Source organism: Pithys albifrons, chromosome 6 (assembly GCF_047495875.1).
Source record: "Pithys albifrons albifrons isolate INPA30051 chromosome 6, PitAlb_v1, whole genome shotgun sequence".
Taxonomy (NCBI): Eukaryota; Metazoa; Chordata; class Aves; order Passeriformes; family Thamnophilidae; genus Pithys; species Pithys albifrons.
The window spans coordinates 51,259,140-51,273,054 of NC_092463.1; the positions used below are offsets into that span (position 1 = coordinate 51,259,140).

Sequence of the window (13,915 nt, forward strand, 5' to 3'; positions counted from 1 at the left end):
TAAAAATAACTTACCTGCTATGTAAATACATCTCAAAAGTGGGATTTGTAAAGAGAAATTGAAACAATTCTCACACAGCTTAGTACCAGGACACCTACAACTCATAAAACTCCCTGATTAAAGACCCACTGAGGCTGAGCTAATGCTCACAAGCAAGGCTGCCTTATCTATAGAGGAATGCACTGAAATCCAGATTTGTACTTTGAAGTGTTCTGGTATACCCAAGTTCTTTTAAAGCATATTTAAGATATAAAATTCTTTTGAAGGCAAATAATAATGAAAGAGAGAAGGACCTTGTGAACTGTTATTTCAAACAGCATATAAGTTCATTATTTCTGAGAGGAGTTGTGGAGTATGTTCATAAGCTCCCTGGATGAATATTGATGAAAGAAAGGCAGCATCATGGCAGCATCCAATTTCACAACATGCAACTAGGCCAATTTGTTTAGCATTACTACCATTTACATTTCACTTCTCTAAGTCAAAATGTCATATAGGCAAAACATGGAAAGGAATACTGCATTGCAGTCCAGATGAAACATACCAAAAGAAAAAAACTCCTGTCACCCTTATCTAATATTTCTACAGCCACCCTCTTCAGTGGAACTGGAATTGTCAGTGGTACCAAAAGCAGCTAATCAACTGAAATCCTAAAAAAAATTCTTTACAACAAAGAATCTACACGCCCTACAGAAGAAAATTTCAGAACAGCTTAAAGATCAAGAATTGAATTCAAACAAAAATTGCTTTCAAACAAGTCACCTATTGTGTACTTGTTCTGTGTTTGTTAGGCTGGGTTTTTTCCCATTCAATCAAGTACTGAAACTGGTGAGTGCCTCAGTGAAGTCCCAAGCTACTTAATTGTTACTGTAGTCATCTTCAACTAGACATCACACTACACAGATGGAAAGCAGTTCAAGTCTGAGGGCTGTTGAATACTGAACGCTTGCAACATGCCACAGTAAGAAATACACCTCTACTAAGTAACATGCAAACAAGTCAGATAGATGATTAACACTAGTTAGTTCCAATTAAAGTTTCCAGGACAGGACTTCCACCTTTCAGAGTAACTACATGTATTTTGGCTTTCAATGCCAATATGGAAAGAATGCTTGTTAAAGCTCATTTATTAATCACAGCAGATTAGCATATTTTTCTTAACAGAATGAACTTGATCACTGTTAATTTTTTTAAAAAGAATATTCTGTCACAGAGAATCAGGCACAAAGGTGGATCAAGAGATGAAATTATATTTCTGCCACTTGTGCTACACTCAAATCTCTTTACTTACAGCTCCTGAGACATCAGCTTATTTACACTGGTGTAGCTGGATAAGCTAAGAGACTGTCCATTCCCTGCCATCTACAGACGAAATGGGGAAGCACCCAACTGCTGTTTCTCCTGTTCAGCCTCTTTCACTGCAAGACTTTGTAACCACTTAACAGGTATTCAAGAACAATGACAAAAATTTGGTTTGGTCACTTTTGTCACACTTCTTGTTAATTTTACTCTCATCTCAATTATGTATCTTCAGTATCTCAATGTTGTAACAAAAATATATCTGTGTTACCAATGTCATTTTCAGAATAAACCCCAACCAGTCTTATACACCAGAACACATACAGACACGTCTGAAATCACTTGATCAAAGAGCAAATTTCACATTGATTGGATCTGGAACTGTGCTGCAGTCCAGGAACATTCAGCACAGGTGTGGGAGGCCGCAATGTTCAATTCTCCTGCCTTCCATGAAGGCGTAACTAATGATGAAACAGTGAAATTTTAAGAATCTTAAGTGCTGAAAGAGGCACTGAAAAAGATATAGTTAAGATGACTTTTGCACAAACAGCAAAATTATACAGTGAACAGCACCATTCACACAGCAAAGAGATTAGGATGCTCAGTTCAAGAATTTATACATTTATTCAACTCTGACTTTCACTGGGACTTGTCTAATACAGGGCAAATGTTGTCCTGCTTCTTGACAACCATTACTAGGGCTGCAAGGATCTCTGAACACTACAACTTGATTTTTACAGATGCTGAACTAGAACAGAGTTGATCATCTGTCAGCTCTTCAAATACTATGGACACATATGGACACACAGTAGTATGCAAAGATTAAAAATTACATGTAGAATTTTCCTGTTTCTAGTGAATAATGCAACGGTGATCTTTCACCAACAGTTGAAATCATAAAATGACATTTGAAAACAGAAAATTCTAAAAATGACTAGAGGTATTTCATCAGCTCAACCAGCTCTCCTGAACTGACAGTGGAGACAGACATCTGTCTTGTGAAGTCATGTCCTTGTAGCTTATTTTGCTGTCTTGACCCTTTACTTAAGCAACTAGGTTTCTATGTATTTCATTTAGCAACAATGGCTATAAATTATTGATACTGTTGACCTTTTAAGAAGCTACAAATAAAAGAATGGTGGGTGACATGCATAGCAGACCAGAGCCACAAAAACAACCATGAATAGTATATAAATTACTACACAATATCTACAGAAGCTTTATTATTCCTTCATGTTGAAACTGAAGTAGAAATTCTGCCTGACAATTGTTCTCTGTTCCAATGAACTGTTTCTTTCACAGCACTGCCTCTGCCAGCTTTCAGCAGGTGTTTTCACAGGAATGGCCATTTCTCTCACTAGATGCTTAAAAAAAATTTTAAAAAAAAATCTGTATTCAGAAGAACTTCTCGTCATACAAACTACAAAGCTAGTGAGGGTGTCACCTGAAACTCTGATAACGTTAAGCTGTGCTGATCACTTGACTGATTCTCCTTCCAAAAAGTACTTAAACAAAATTTCACATCGTTTTGAAATAACTTGTTGCCTGATGACTGTTTATGTCACCAGCTCTAAGACTCCAGATGACTGAATTCTTTGTGATGTAGAAAGTTAAAATCTCCCCAGGTATTTTCTTTCCACATTTTTTAATCTGCTTGAATGAGATGGGAGCGATAAGGTTTTTTTAAAGAAGCACATAAAATCTCAAACCACCAAGAAATATGAGATTCCACATTACAAATCTTTTAGCTTCCCATTTCAATTCATTAATTTTTATAAATGGGAAAAAAAGATAATGGACGGAGCCTGGGGAACTGAAAAGCTGCTCTTCTGCCAAGTGGTACCAGCTAGTTGATAATTAGACTCTTGAATAGCTGCACTGAAGCCCCACACTCTCGCCTTACACTACACAAACTGTTCTCACTACCCTCTTACCACTCATACACTGATAATTAAATCAGCAGCCCATAGCACTGGAACAAATCACATAGGCCTCTGAACACCTACCCGACTGTTAACATCCAGAACCCTTCACTGAAATCTCTGAAAAGGTCTCTACCTACTAGGTACTGATCAGATTACCTTTGTTAAAGGCTAGGTGAAGTGTGAAGCCCAACATGTAGTAAAAGCCAAGACAATCTGTTTGTTCACCTACAAACCATTTTGGCACAGAGGCACATTAGGCAAAGCTAGTAAGTCTGGGTGAAGAAGAGTGTAAGAGTTACTACAAGGTACTTTGCAGTCCCAGCAGTGTTACGGAAAACCACCTAACCTGGTTTTCATTTTCCCTAAAGTTGCAAAAAGCAACCACAACAACTAAACCAAAAGACACAATTCTATGTTTTGCACACAGACATAACCGTTCTGTAACAGAAGGGAATGAGACACACATACAAACCCTGCACATTACTACAGCAAATATTTGCTCTAAACCTCTGATATTTATTGAAGGGATTTTCAAACAGGTCAGGCTGGAGGATACCTCACTGTGGGCTTCTGCAAGAAGTCACTCAGGCCTGAACTCTCATTCGATAAAAGAGTTGCCCACAGTGTTTCTCTGGGGATTTCCTTTGCTTTTCTTCAGTGATATAGTACAGCTACACTACATACAATCATCTTTCTCAAGCTTCTTTGACTCTGGAAAACTGAGTATATGACACTGACTGAACAGATTTATGACTATGTTTATGTTTTCTTTCACAGCTATTGTTTAGGGTTTTTTTCTTCTAGATGATACTAACTTAATCAGCTCCTTAGAATTCCACTGTTGGCAGAGAATGAAGCTAACTGAACTTATTAAAATAAAAACAAGCCAAGCCAAATATGCACTTGAAGTGAGGAACAGTAACAACAACCCAATATAGTACATCTTGAAACAGCCTCAATCTTCCTATAAACAGGAAATACTAGCAGGATCACCAGATTCTTCCCAATCCAAAGTATAATGCACACAGAGATTAGAGCCTGTAAGATTTTTTAACATGCAAGTCCTTGCCAAGATCTCATTTCACAGCGCACACTATAATATTTCTACCTCAAAAAGCTACAGGCTATTAGAGGATTATAAAGCAGCTGTATTTTGCAATCCAGGAATCCACTTTTCCAACAGTAGTAACTTCTAACCTGTCACATATCTCACCTGGTATCCTTGAACACATCTCCAAGGAACTATAGGACATTTACTTGAGGATTATTTAGTTGTGAAATATATTTGTTTTCTATCCAGTTAAGCTATCCTTCTTACCTCTCAACTTCTCTCTCTCAGATGACAGGATTCCCTGCACTGAGTCTCCCATCCCTTACCTGGACTGCAAACAAATAATTTCTACTATAAAAAACTTGCCACTACTACTTTAATACGACTTCCTTCTGCTTCAATGTGTTTTGTCATACAGAGAAGTAGGATTCAGTGCAGAAATACAAAACGACTATTGAAATGTGCCTTTAGAAAGTATAGCATGACAACTTATATAACCATTTTTCTTCTCAAGAAAATCTCAAGTGTGTGAACAATGTAAGTTGCAAGCATTAATGTAAAAGGACTTAGAGGATTATACATTTATTTAGAACACAAAAGGAAACTATGTAATGAAATGAAAGTAGTTACCTCCACAGAAGTACAAAGTAATAGCGCTAAATCAGATTTCATGTGAATTATGTAACAACATAGGCCTAACAAATGGTCTAGAATTACAGAAAAGTTATTTTTAAGGCTATATACGCTTCAAATACCTGTACAGTTGCTTCTGAGTAAAAATCATTAGAGAGGACCATTGGAGACAGAGCAGAAATCTGGCCAAGAAACAAAGTCTTTCCCCTACTCCGAGTCCAGGAACTTAATAAGTAGACATCCACAGTAGCATCACAATCCTAATATAAATGTAAGCCAAATTCCACCCCTCCATGTAGAATTCAGACAGTGAGAAAAGCCTGATTCTAGAAAACAGCTCAACAGCAAACTATGCTTCTCAAACCACTTGTGTTTAAGAATTGTTCTAACTTAACTACCTCAAAATTTAAAATCTTTTCAAGACTATAATAAAAACATGGACAAAAAAATCTTAGGAGTGTTCCATACCTCACACATAATACATGCTCAGAAATCCACACACACAACAAAGGAAAGCGAATGGGTCTTGAATGTAAGGCAGACTAAACATTTAGTAGTTTCTGTGTACAGTATCAGAAACTTCAAAGATCAAGTAGGAGCACCCTTAATATCACTGTTAGTAGCACCCTTAGTATCAGCTACATACACACACATGTATGTTTGGTTGAAAACAACTGTAAAGGGTACCAACTTAACAACAGCAACACAGGTGCATTTATAGAACCAAATCTGACAAAGATACCCAAAAAGTTATCCAAATGTTTTCATTTCAACCTAAGTAAAAATTAATTTCAAGCTGCAAAAACAAAGATGAAAAAGAAATCTTTATTGAAGACAATTAAAAGTCATTATTCTTTCAACCAATAATAAGCAGGTGACTTACTTTGTGCAGGCTGCAAATTCAGAAATATGTACTCAGAAAGCTCAAGAAAGGAAGTCATCATTCAGGGTGAGCTGCATGAACCCACACATGCTATTGAATGTGAACACTGAATCAGAACACTAGCATAAACTTATTCCAAGCAAACATGAGAATTTATGTACAGACTTCCTCTGCACTGTTGCTGTCCAGCTATATCATTATGAAAAGTTGCTGCTACTAGTTATTATAATCAGCTGCAAGTAGCTTCATTTTTTTATATATATTTTTTCTGCCAAATAATAGACCCCTCAGGATATAAACACTACAAGAAAGTTCAAGTCTTACCTGTCCACAAGGAGCATTTTGCAAGGATATGGTAAATGCTCCAGATGTACGGCTCTTTGCTAGAATATACTGGCAGGTAGCTTGGAAAGTGTATTTGCGCCCATCAAAGGTCATGAAATGAGTGTCTCCTGAAACTGAGCATTCAGCTGAGAAACACAACGAATAATGCATTTAAGTATGCAGGAAAAACACTGTACTCTCAACAGAACTACATTACAACCAGGTACTAGGGAAACAGTTAAGAACTGAACTTCATTCTTGCTTTTGTAACAGAGTTCCTACCTGATGCCAGCCAGGATACCTAAGGAGATCTTCCCCCAGAAGGAAGCAACAATGTGTCATCCCTACATTAAGGGTGTTTGATTTGTGGCTCTTCAAACTGATTTTCACAAACATTAAGCACTCCCACAGTTAACTGATAAGCCAGCAGTACTGAGCAAAAACCAGTAAACTTGTCATAATTATGTCAAGCGAAGATTGCAGTGGAAAACTTGGTTGAAGATGAAAGACCAGGTAGTGCCATCTACCAGAGACATTATGGTAATGTATAGGCAGAGACATTACTGCACTAAGCTGAAGGGCAGATGCCTGCTATTTGGACCATTTTGATATTTAATTACTGTGTAGATGCATTTATATGTAGAGTGAAATAAAATACAAATTACTAGTGAAATATCATACTAAGATCTAAAAGTAGTATTCTACCTGAATAAGAATTCAGTTATCAAAAAGTTAAGTATTCCGGACTTTTACATACCTGGACATGTAAGATTTGTACAGATCCACTTTCCTCCAATGCAGGTGCTAAAATCAAAACAAAAAGGTTTCACACTTCTATTTTGTGAATTATGTATGGCTGTCTCCCAGTTGTTCTTCCTGGATTCCTTCTCTGTGAAACGAGCACCAAGTATCTTACGTCTTACGAAAGGGTAGAACACAGTCATTAGAATGCCTGGAAGCTGTGGCAAGAACTTGTCATGAGGACACAGTTAGGTGAAGTTTCATCCATGCATCCAATAACAAATTTCATTTCTTTATAGCTCCTTAATAACCATTATAAAACTTAAGAATTAATAAAACTAAGAAGAATAAATAAAAGCAAGTACAACTTAAAAATAGAACTTCTGTGGAAAAAAAAAAAGTGTTCCACATCTGCAAGCTCATTCATTTTCTTCAATTAAGGTGATCCAATAAAAGGCACTTTCTCTTCTTGCAAATTTTTCTTTCCAATGTATAAAAGTAACTTAGCAATGCTCAAAACATCAGCTTAGTGTCAGAATTACATTATGCTCTTTATGTCCAACTGAAACAGGCCTTGAATAACTTGTCTCTCATGACCATGAAAGGATTTGGTCCACAGCATAAAAATTAAAATTACTCACCAATTATTACATTCTTCATAAACCACTGAACCCATTTCAAAGAAACTTCCATGGTAGTCACAAGGACAGTCCATAGGTTTGACACACAATTCATTTTCATAAATTAAGCCTAGAAGAAATAACAAGAAAAATGAAATATCCAAACAAATGACTGACAGAGCACTAATAAGCATATTCAAGAACAACACAAATAGACATATATTATCATATACTCTAGACTAATTGTTACTTTCACCCCCAAAAAGTGCATTTAAAATTATATTAAATAAATTCTATTCCATGGATCAAGTCACTAAATTGCTTGAGATATACTACCCATAGTATGAAGTATTTAATACTGGGTGAGAGGGGGAAGAAACCACACACACAAAAAACACCCAAAACCAAATCCATAAGCCATGATTCTTTGAGTACTTTGGCCTTATTTTTTAACACATTTACAAATATTTGCCTATTTTAAAGTACCCTTTGGTCCTTATTTTATTGAAATAGGTTTACGCTTCAGTATTTTTTGGTTTGGTTTGGTTTTTATTATTATTTCATTATTAGAGAGCCAAAACCTAAAAGGCTTTACTAACCTGTAAACGGTAAAATGATCAATAACAAAGATGATAAACTTGTAACTAATCAGAGTCCACGTAAGAGGCATGACTTGAAGATCCATGGCACAACCTTCTCTCTCATCTTTTAGATAGAATTATGTACCCAAAAGAAGCCAGTAACTAGAGGAAAACTGGACATCAATGTCTATGTCGGTGATGAGAGTAAAGTTTTGCTATAGGCCACACTGGTAAATACCTCACTTGCCACACCCATACAACAGCCTCAGAACCTCTGTATCAGAAATGTTTCTGGTCATATGAATGAGTTTTACTTATAGCACTTCTTTGAGGTCTCCTAAGCTCCCTAACCTTGCAGGCAGTCTTCAGGAAAACAAACAAACAAAACCAAAACCCAGACCAAAAAAAATCCTCCCTCCCCAAAAACACCCCAAGCAGCAACCACCAAAATCAGGAGGATGGCTGCCCTGTAACAACACAGCAAACCCCCTTTTTCACTCAAATTGTGGAGCTCTACAACTAGAAAATGGGGATCTGTGCTGAAACTTACTCCTACTTGCCAGAGGGAGGAAAAGGCACTTGTCAGGAAAACAAGGTCATTCCTGCACACTCCATTGGCACTCCAGTTGTAAAGAGATCCTGGGAATGCTTTAATCTGGTCAGGCCATATAGAGATATAAACTTGAGGAAGAACAATCTCAATGTTATATGAATCAAATAATACATATTTGAGTAGCAAAACTTACCATCTGGACAGTAGCATCCATCGACGCAAGGAAGCTCACTGTCAATGCACTGTGACTGCTGATGACATGAAACAGGGCAGCAGCTGATGCATTCATTGTAGGTCAAGGGTTCAGCACAGGTAATGACTAAAAAGATAGAAACAGGTAGAGAAAAGGTACTGTGGCTTAAATAGATTGCACACATTTCTTTCGGGTATGTATTTTTTGGCAAGTCAATTGAGTATCTATTGTCTAGAAAAATGGCTTTCATACACACACACACAAGTGATACATACTTATATATAGTCACATTTTACCCATTAAAGATGCATTAAGAAGGAGTAATCTTAAATTACACTCAGGGAGACTCAGAAACTTGCTCACAGCAGAGCTATTTAGATACTCAGACCATCACAGGAAGTGATCAGAACATGCATTAACAGAAATTTTTGGAATCACAGGGGAAATCTTCAGTCATGAATGACAAAAGAGTTTTGGTTCAATGTTTCAGACAGGTGAACAAATTAGATGACCTCTTTCAAACTTACTTTATGTACTTGTATGATGAAGACTTACGCAAAAGTAATTTACATTTTTTTTAACACTTGTAACACACATTTTATATATCAGAAAGTCATGAAGACTTTGATAACATTTGAAAGAGTAGTTCTGTGAAAATAAAAATGGTTAATCATCTTACAGAATCTCTGATTTAGTAAGAAGGCTCTTAAATCATAAGGTAATAAGCTTAGTGCTTTAAATATATTCAGTACAAATTATTCATATGAAAGAGAAATTCCATCACATTTATGTAGCCTTGAAGTAAGATTCATTCACTCAATAGTTTCATTAAGGGCTATATTAATTAAAATAGGAGGAAGAACAATAAAGTAAAACTATGAAGGGCATCATTTCAAAATACCACTACTAAGCAGCACTTCCAAGTACAGAAGCATCTACGTACCACACTGCTGAAAGTGCACACGCCATCCCTGAAGGGGCTTTCCTGCTTGGGCACATGCTCTGGCATATTCAGTTAGTGCTCGACACCAAGTCGCATTATCAACTGCTGACCTTACACAAATAAAAATTGACTTTTTTTTTTTAACCTACATTCAAACATACAATCATAACCTCATGAGTGCTTCTGCATTGCATAAAACCATGTTTGCATCCACTTTAAAACTACTTTAAACCACTGTGCTGCTGAACTAGGTTAAAAGTCTTTAATAGATAAGATACTCTGTCACACTTCAAGATAGACCATCAATAAAAAAAAATATATTTGATATCTGACACTAATTTCCTGAATAAATTCATAATAGACAGAGATTCAGCAGTATAAATAGACTTGAATAAAGATCTTGAGTTTTACAACCTGCAGAAAACTCCCAAGAAAGTGTAAAATTTCCACCAGTGGGTCACCACGGTATACGGAATGAAAACTACCCTGTGTCCCGCCTGTTAATTTAACTAATCAAAACTGCTTGGACAAGGAGCACAGCAGGTTGTGACACATTAGCATACGTTCAAGAAGTAATCAAAATTCCTCTTTACAATGGATTATTATACAGCTTTTCACTGACCTTTTAACTATTTCATTATAGTAATACTATGATAATACTAAGGATGTTGCACATTCAGAATCAAAACAGATGCCATATTCATGGGAGATACACTAACAAATAATGAAAATATCTGGGCATGATTTTGGTCACCCTTATACCAAAGGAAACAGAAACAACTCCACAGAATTTCACTGCAGTATAACCACAACAAGTAAGCAAAGACAAGATAATAAAATAATGTTAGATAAAAACAAGAACAGAATTGATTTGTGTCTTTTTCTTCACAACATTTATGATTCATTCCCATGATAGAAGGACAATTTGTTTTTATAATAGCTTTGGTATTACCCAAAAACATTCACTTACATGCAAAGATCATTTGTGCAGCTTGCCATAAAAGAAAGAGGACTCACATATTCATGACATTGTTTAAATGGGGGATGTAACAGGATATTACACAGAGCATATGCCCTCTGAAAGAAAAGAGACAGCTGTTGTAAAGAGTTTTTCAAAAATAAACATAAGCAGAATAGAATAGAATCCTATGGAAAATCAGAACAGACATCTGTGATTAAGAATCACTTTCCCATCATCAACTAGAAGTAGTGTCTAGCAACTTATTACTCTGCATGCCAGAGTATCCATAACTTTGAATCTTTTATTCAAGGTCATATCAGGAATAGTAAAATATATCCCTTTCCCAAGAAGGGCATGGATCATTTTGCAACAAAGTCATAATTACTAGAAAAAATTCTCCATTTTAATTAAATTACACAGTAAAAGGCAACAGAACTAAATCATGCCTGTTATCCGCTTTAGTCTCAAAGCACTTAAATTTAAGTGTTATATCCCTAAAATATTACTTAGAAAAATTGGTTCAGTGTTGTGGACAAAACAACAATTCAGTTTTTAACACTGGTAAATTAACTGTGCTCTCATTATGGCTTTGTCTTCTTCCTTCTTTTTATCTTTCCTAAGGGAAGGAATGGGAACTAGTTCTAGAACATAGCCCTGTATTACAACTTGTCATGCATTTAGCTCCGTATTCAAAGACTCCTATTGGCTGATAGGAAGAAAAAATAATATTTGAAAAGATCAAGAATTAAATACTGAAGAAAAGGGTAGTGGGGGCAGAATGTGAGAACAAGAGAAGATCTTGCAGTAAGCATTTTAATTCATCTCTCCAAAGAAGAGCTGTGAATATTTCCAGTCTCCTTCAAAGCACTAAATCAAATTCTTGTTTTAATTAGTCACCAACTATTGTAATAATCCTTTTGCATTGATCCAGACCTGTAGAGATTCAGAGGTTTGTGCCAGGCATGGTGGTTCATTGAGAAGAGATTTATTCCAGCTGGGTGTTCCTTGTGGAGGATTTTCCTCCCAACTCTCTACAAATTCAGTTACATCATCTGTCAGTTTTCCTAAACAAGACATACAAATACAGTCACACAGTGACTTGGAAAAACAACAGCATTTCTATAGTATTTCCCAGGGAAGCACCTCAATAATCAAAACACATTAAGAAGGGCACGCACAATCCCTCCTACTACTAAGTGAATCAGCTGAAATCAATCTGGTACTTTCAAGAAACAAAAAAAAATTTGAAAAGAACTACAGGAAGGGCTTTAGAATAGCAGAGGGCAGCTTGCTCAAGCAATTTGGTAAGGAAGGGCTTTAAGGGAGGAGGACAGTGCCTCAACAGAAGAATGGAAAGAAAAGCTTTATTAAGTTGTATATACACAGGTCGATGCTGCTCTTTTATATGAAAGTCTCAAAAGAGAGTCTAAAACCCAAGAAAGATGAGGCATTCATGGGTCACTGCAATGGTACAAAATTATTGTCTGCACTAGCCAAGTAGGGGTGTGGCTCTTTCACATAAGTATAAATGTCCATGCTACAGTGAAACTAGCTAATCACTATTACTGTTATCCATCATGGACAAGTGGACCGATGACTGCTTGGATTACCCACAAACATTTATCTTGTCATATCTTCATGGCAACTGCTCCCCAAGCTAACTGGATAAAGCTCACACAGGGTACAGACTTGCGCTACAACCACAGCTTCATGTGAACTGAGACACTGAGAAAGGTGAGTGTGGAGGAAAGTCTCTGGGGCAACAAGCTATTGATCTTGGTATTAATATCAGCAATCTGATTTAGTGAGCAAAGGATTCAGTGGGGCTAATGACTATTAACCACGCAGGGCTGGTGCTTTCTGAAACTAAGGGGCACACATAAACAACAGAGAAAACCTACCAAATCTACTCTGAGCTTTGGAGTAGTACTCTACAGAAACATCCTAATATTAAAGGATAGCAAAGAGCTAAACAACCTAAAGCAATGATTTCCAGAAGATTTTATGGCCTATCTTGAAATACCTTTCAAGGGAACTGGGTTTTTTTTTCCCATTTATTTTATCAAGGTCTTCACTCAGTATTTACTGAAAGCCAAGGCTCTTGGAAGAGCCTGAAGTTAATAATGAAGAATCGCTAGTCAATTTTGAGAGCGTTAGCACAAATTAAATGCCAGATCAAACAGGATTTGACAGATTTCATTGATTTGATTTACTAATTATTGATTTATTTCCAACAGCAATATCTCAGGCTTCCACAGGCTGGAAAATTGTTAAGAGAGCAGGGAACATTCGAAAACAGAATTTACCTTTCATGTGCCAGGAAACTGAAGAACAAAGGCTGTTGTAGGTAATTGAGCAAGACAGCTTTTTTTAAGATGTTCCTCCCCAGAGCCCCCTCTGTATTCAGACTGGTCCTCTTCACTAACAATGTCATCTACCAGAAGTATTTCCACATCATATTTTCCATTTCAAAAGTTGCTCATCTTATATTCAATTAGCATTATAATTAAAAACTAAGCAAAGTAACATCTATTTCACCTGAAAAAAAACCCATATTACACAACAGAAAGCATTTTAAATACTCACCATAACTAGTTTCAAGATCATCCTGCAGAACAGCATTATTGTTTCCACACAATCCATGAGTTTTGCCCAGGTATTCTGGTGCCATTTTTATATACACTGCAGATGTACCATCCCAAGCCAGAGTAAAGGCATACTGGTGCCTGACTAGGAAGTATCCAGCTAGTTTCTGGATGTGTAAGTTTCCAATAATATAAGGTAATTGTACTCTGAAATCACACAGAATCAAAAATATCATTACATTAGAAAATATAACCATTAAAATTAAATTAATTGCTGATGTAATAACTTCCACATGCATCTCAAAATTACTGATATAAATATTTACTAACTCCACTAAACCAAATTAAATTGCAAATAACTGCAAAATCCAAAGTATGAATGTCAATGATTATACTCCTTAAAACAATACACCACTGATTAGGGGATCATGTTCCTCAGATACTACTCGGTAGATGGGGAGCAGTTATTGCAGCTGCAGTCTGGATACTTTTTCAAGGTACCAACAAATAAGGTTACATCTTTTTAATCAAAATGTTACTGTGAGATTAATTCCTGTGTAACTAGAGCATCCGAAACATAATTGCAATTACCCAAGGCCTTTATAGGTGACTTCACTGCTCAT

The 13,915-nt window shown here is 36.3% G+C and overlaps 1 protein-coding gene across 1 annotated transcript in view; it reads right to left on the minus strand.

The window, feature by feature from the left end:
* Window positions 1-13,915, minus strand: part of OTOG (otogelin) — an 88,558-nt gene extending 74,643 nt beyond the window's left edge. Inside the window, exons 1-9 of the mRNA XM_071559502.1 lie at window positions 13,884-13,915; window positions 13,294-13,499; window positions 11,641-11,771; window positions 10,717-10,823; window positions 9,747-9,856; window positions 8,804-8,929; window positions 7,498-7,606; window positions 6,873-6,919; window positions 6,116-6,261 (exon numbers count right to left, since the gene is read on the minus strand). Coding sequence (XP_071415603.1) covers window positions 6,116-6,261; window positions 6,873-6,919; window positions 7,498-7,606; window positions 8,804-8,929; window positions 9,747-9,856; window positions 10,717-10,823; window positions 11,641-11,771; window positions 13,294-13,499; window positions 13,884-13,915 — 1,014 coding nt within the window. The remainder of the gene's footprint in view (window positions 1-6,115; window positions 6,262-6,872; window positions 6,920-7,497; window positions 7,607-8,803; window positions 8,930-9,746; window positions 9,857-10,716; window positions 10,824-11,640; window positions 11,772-13,293; window positions 13,500-13,883) is intronic.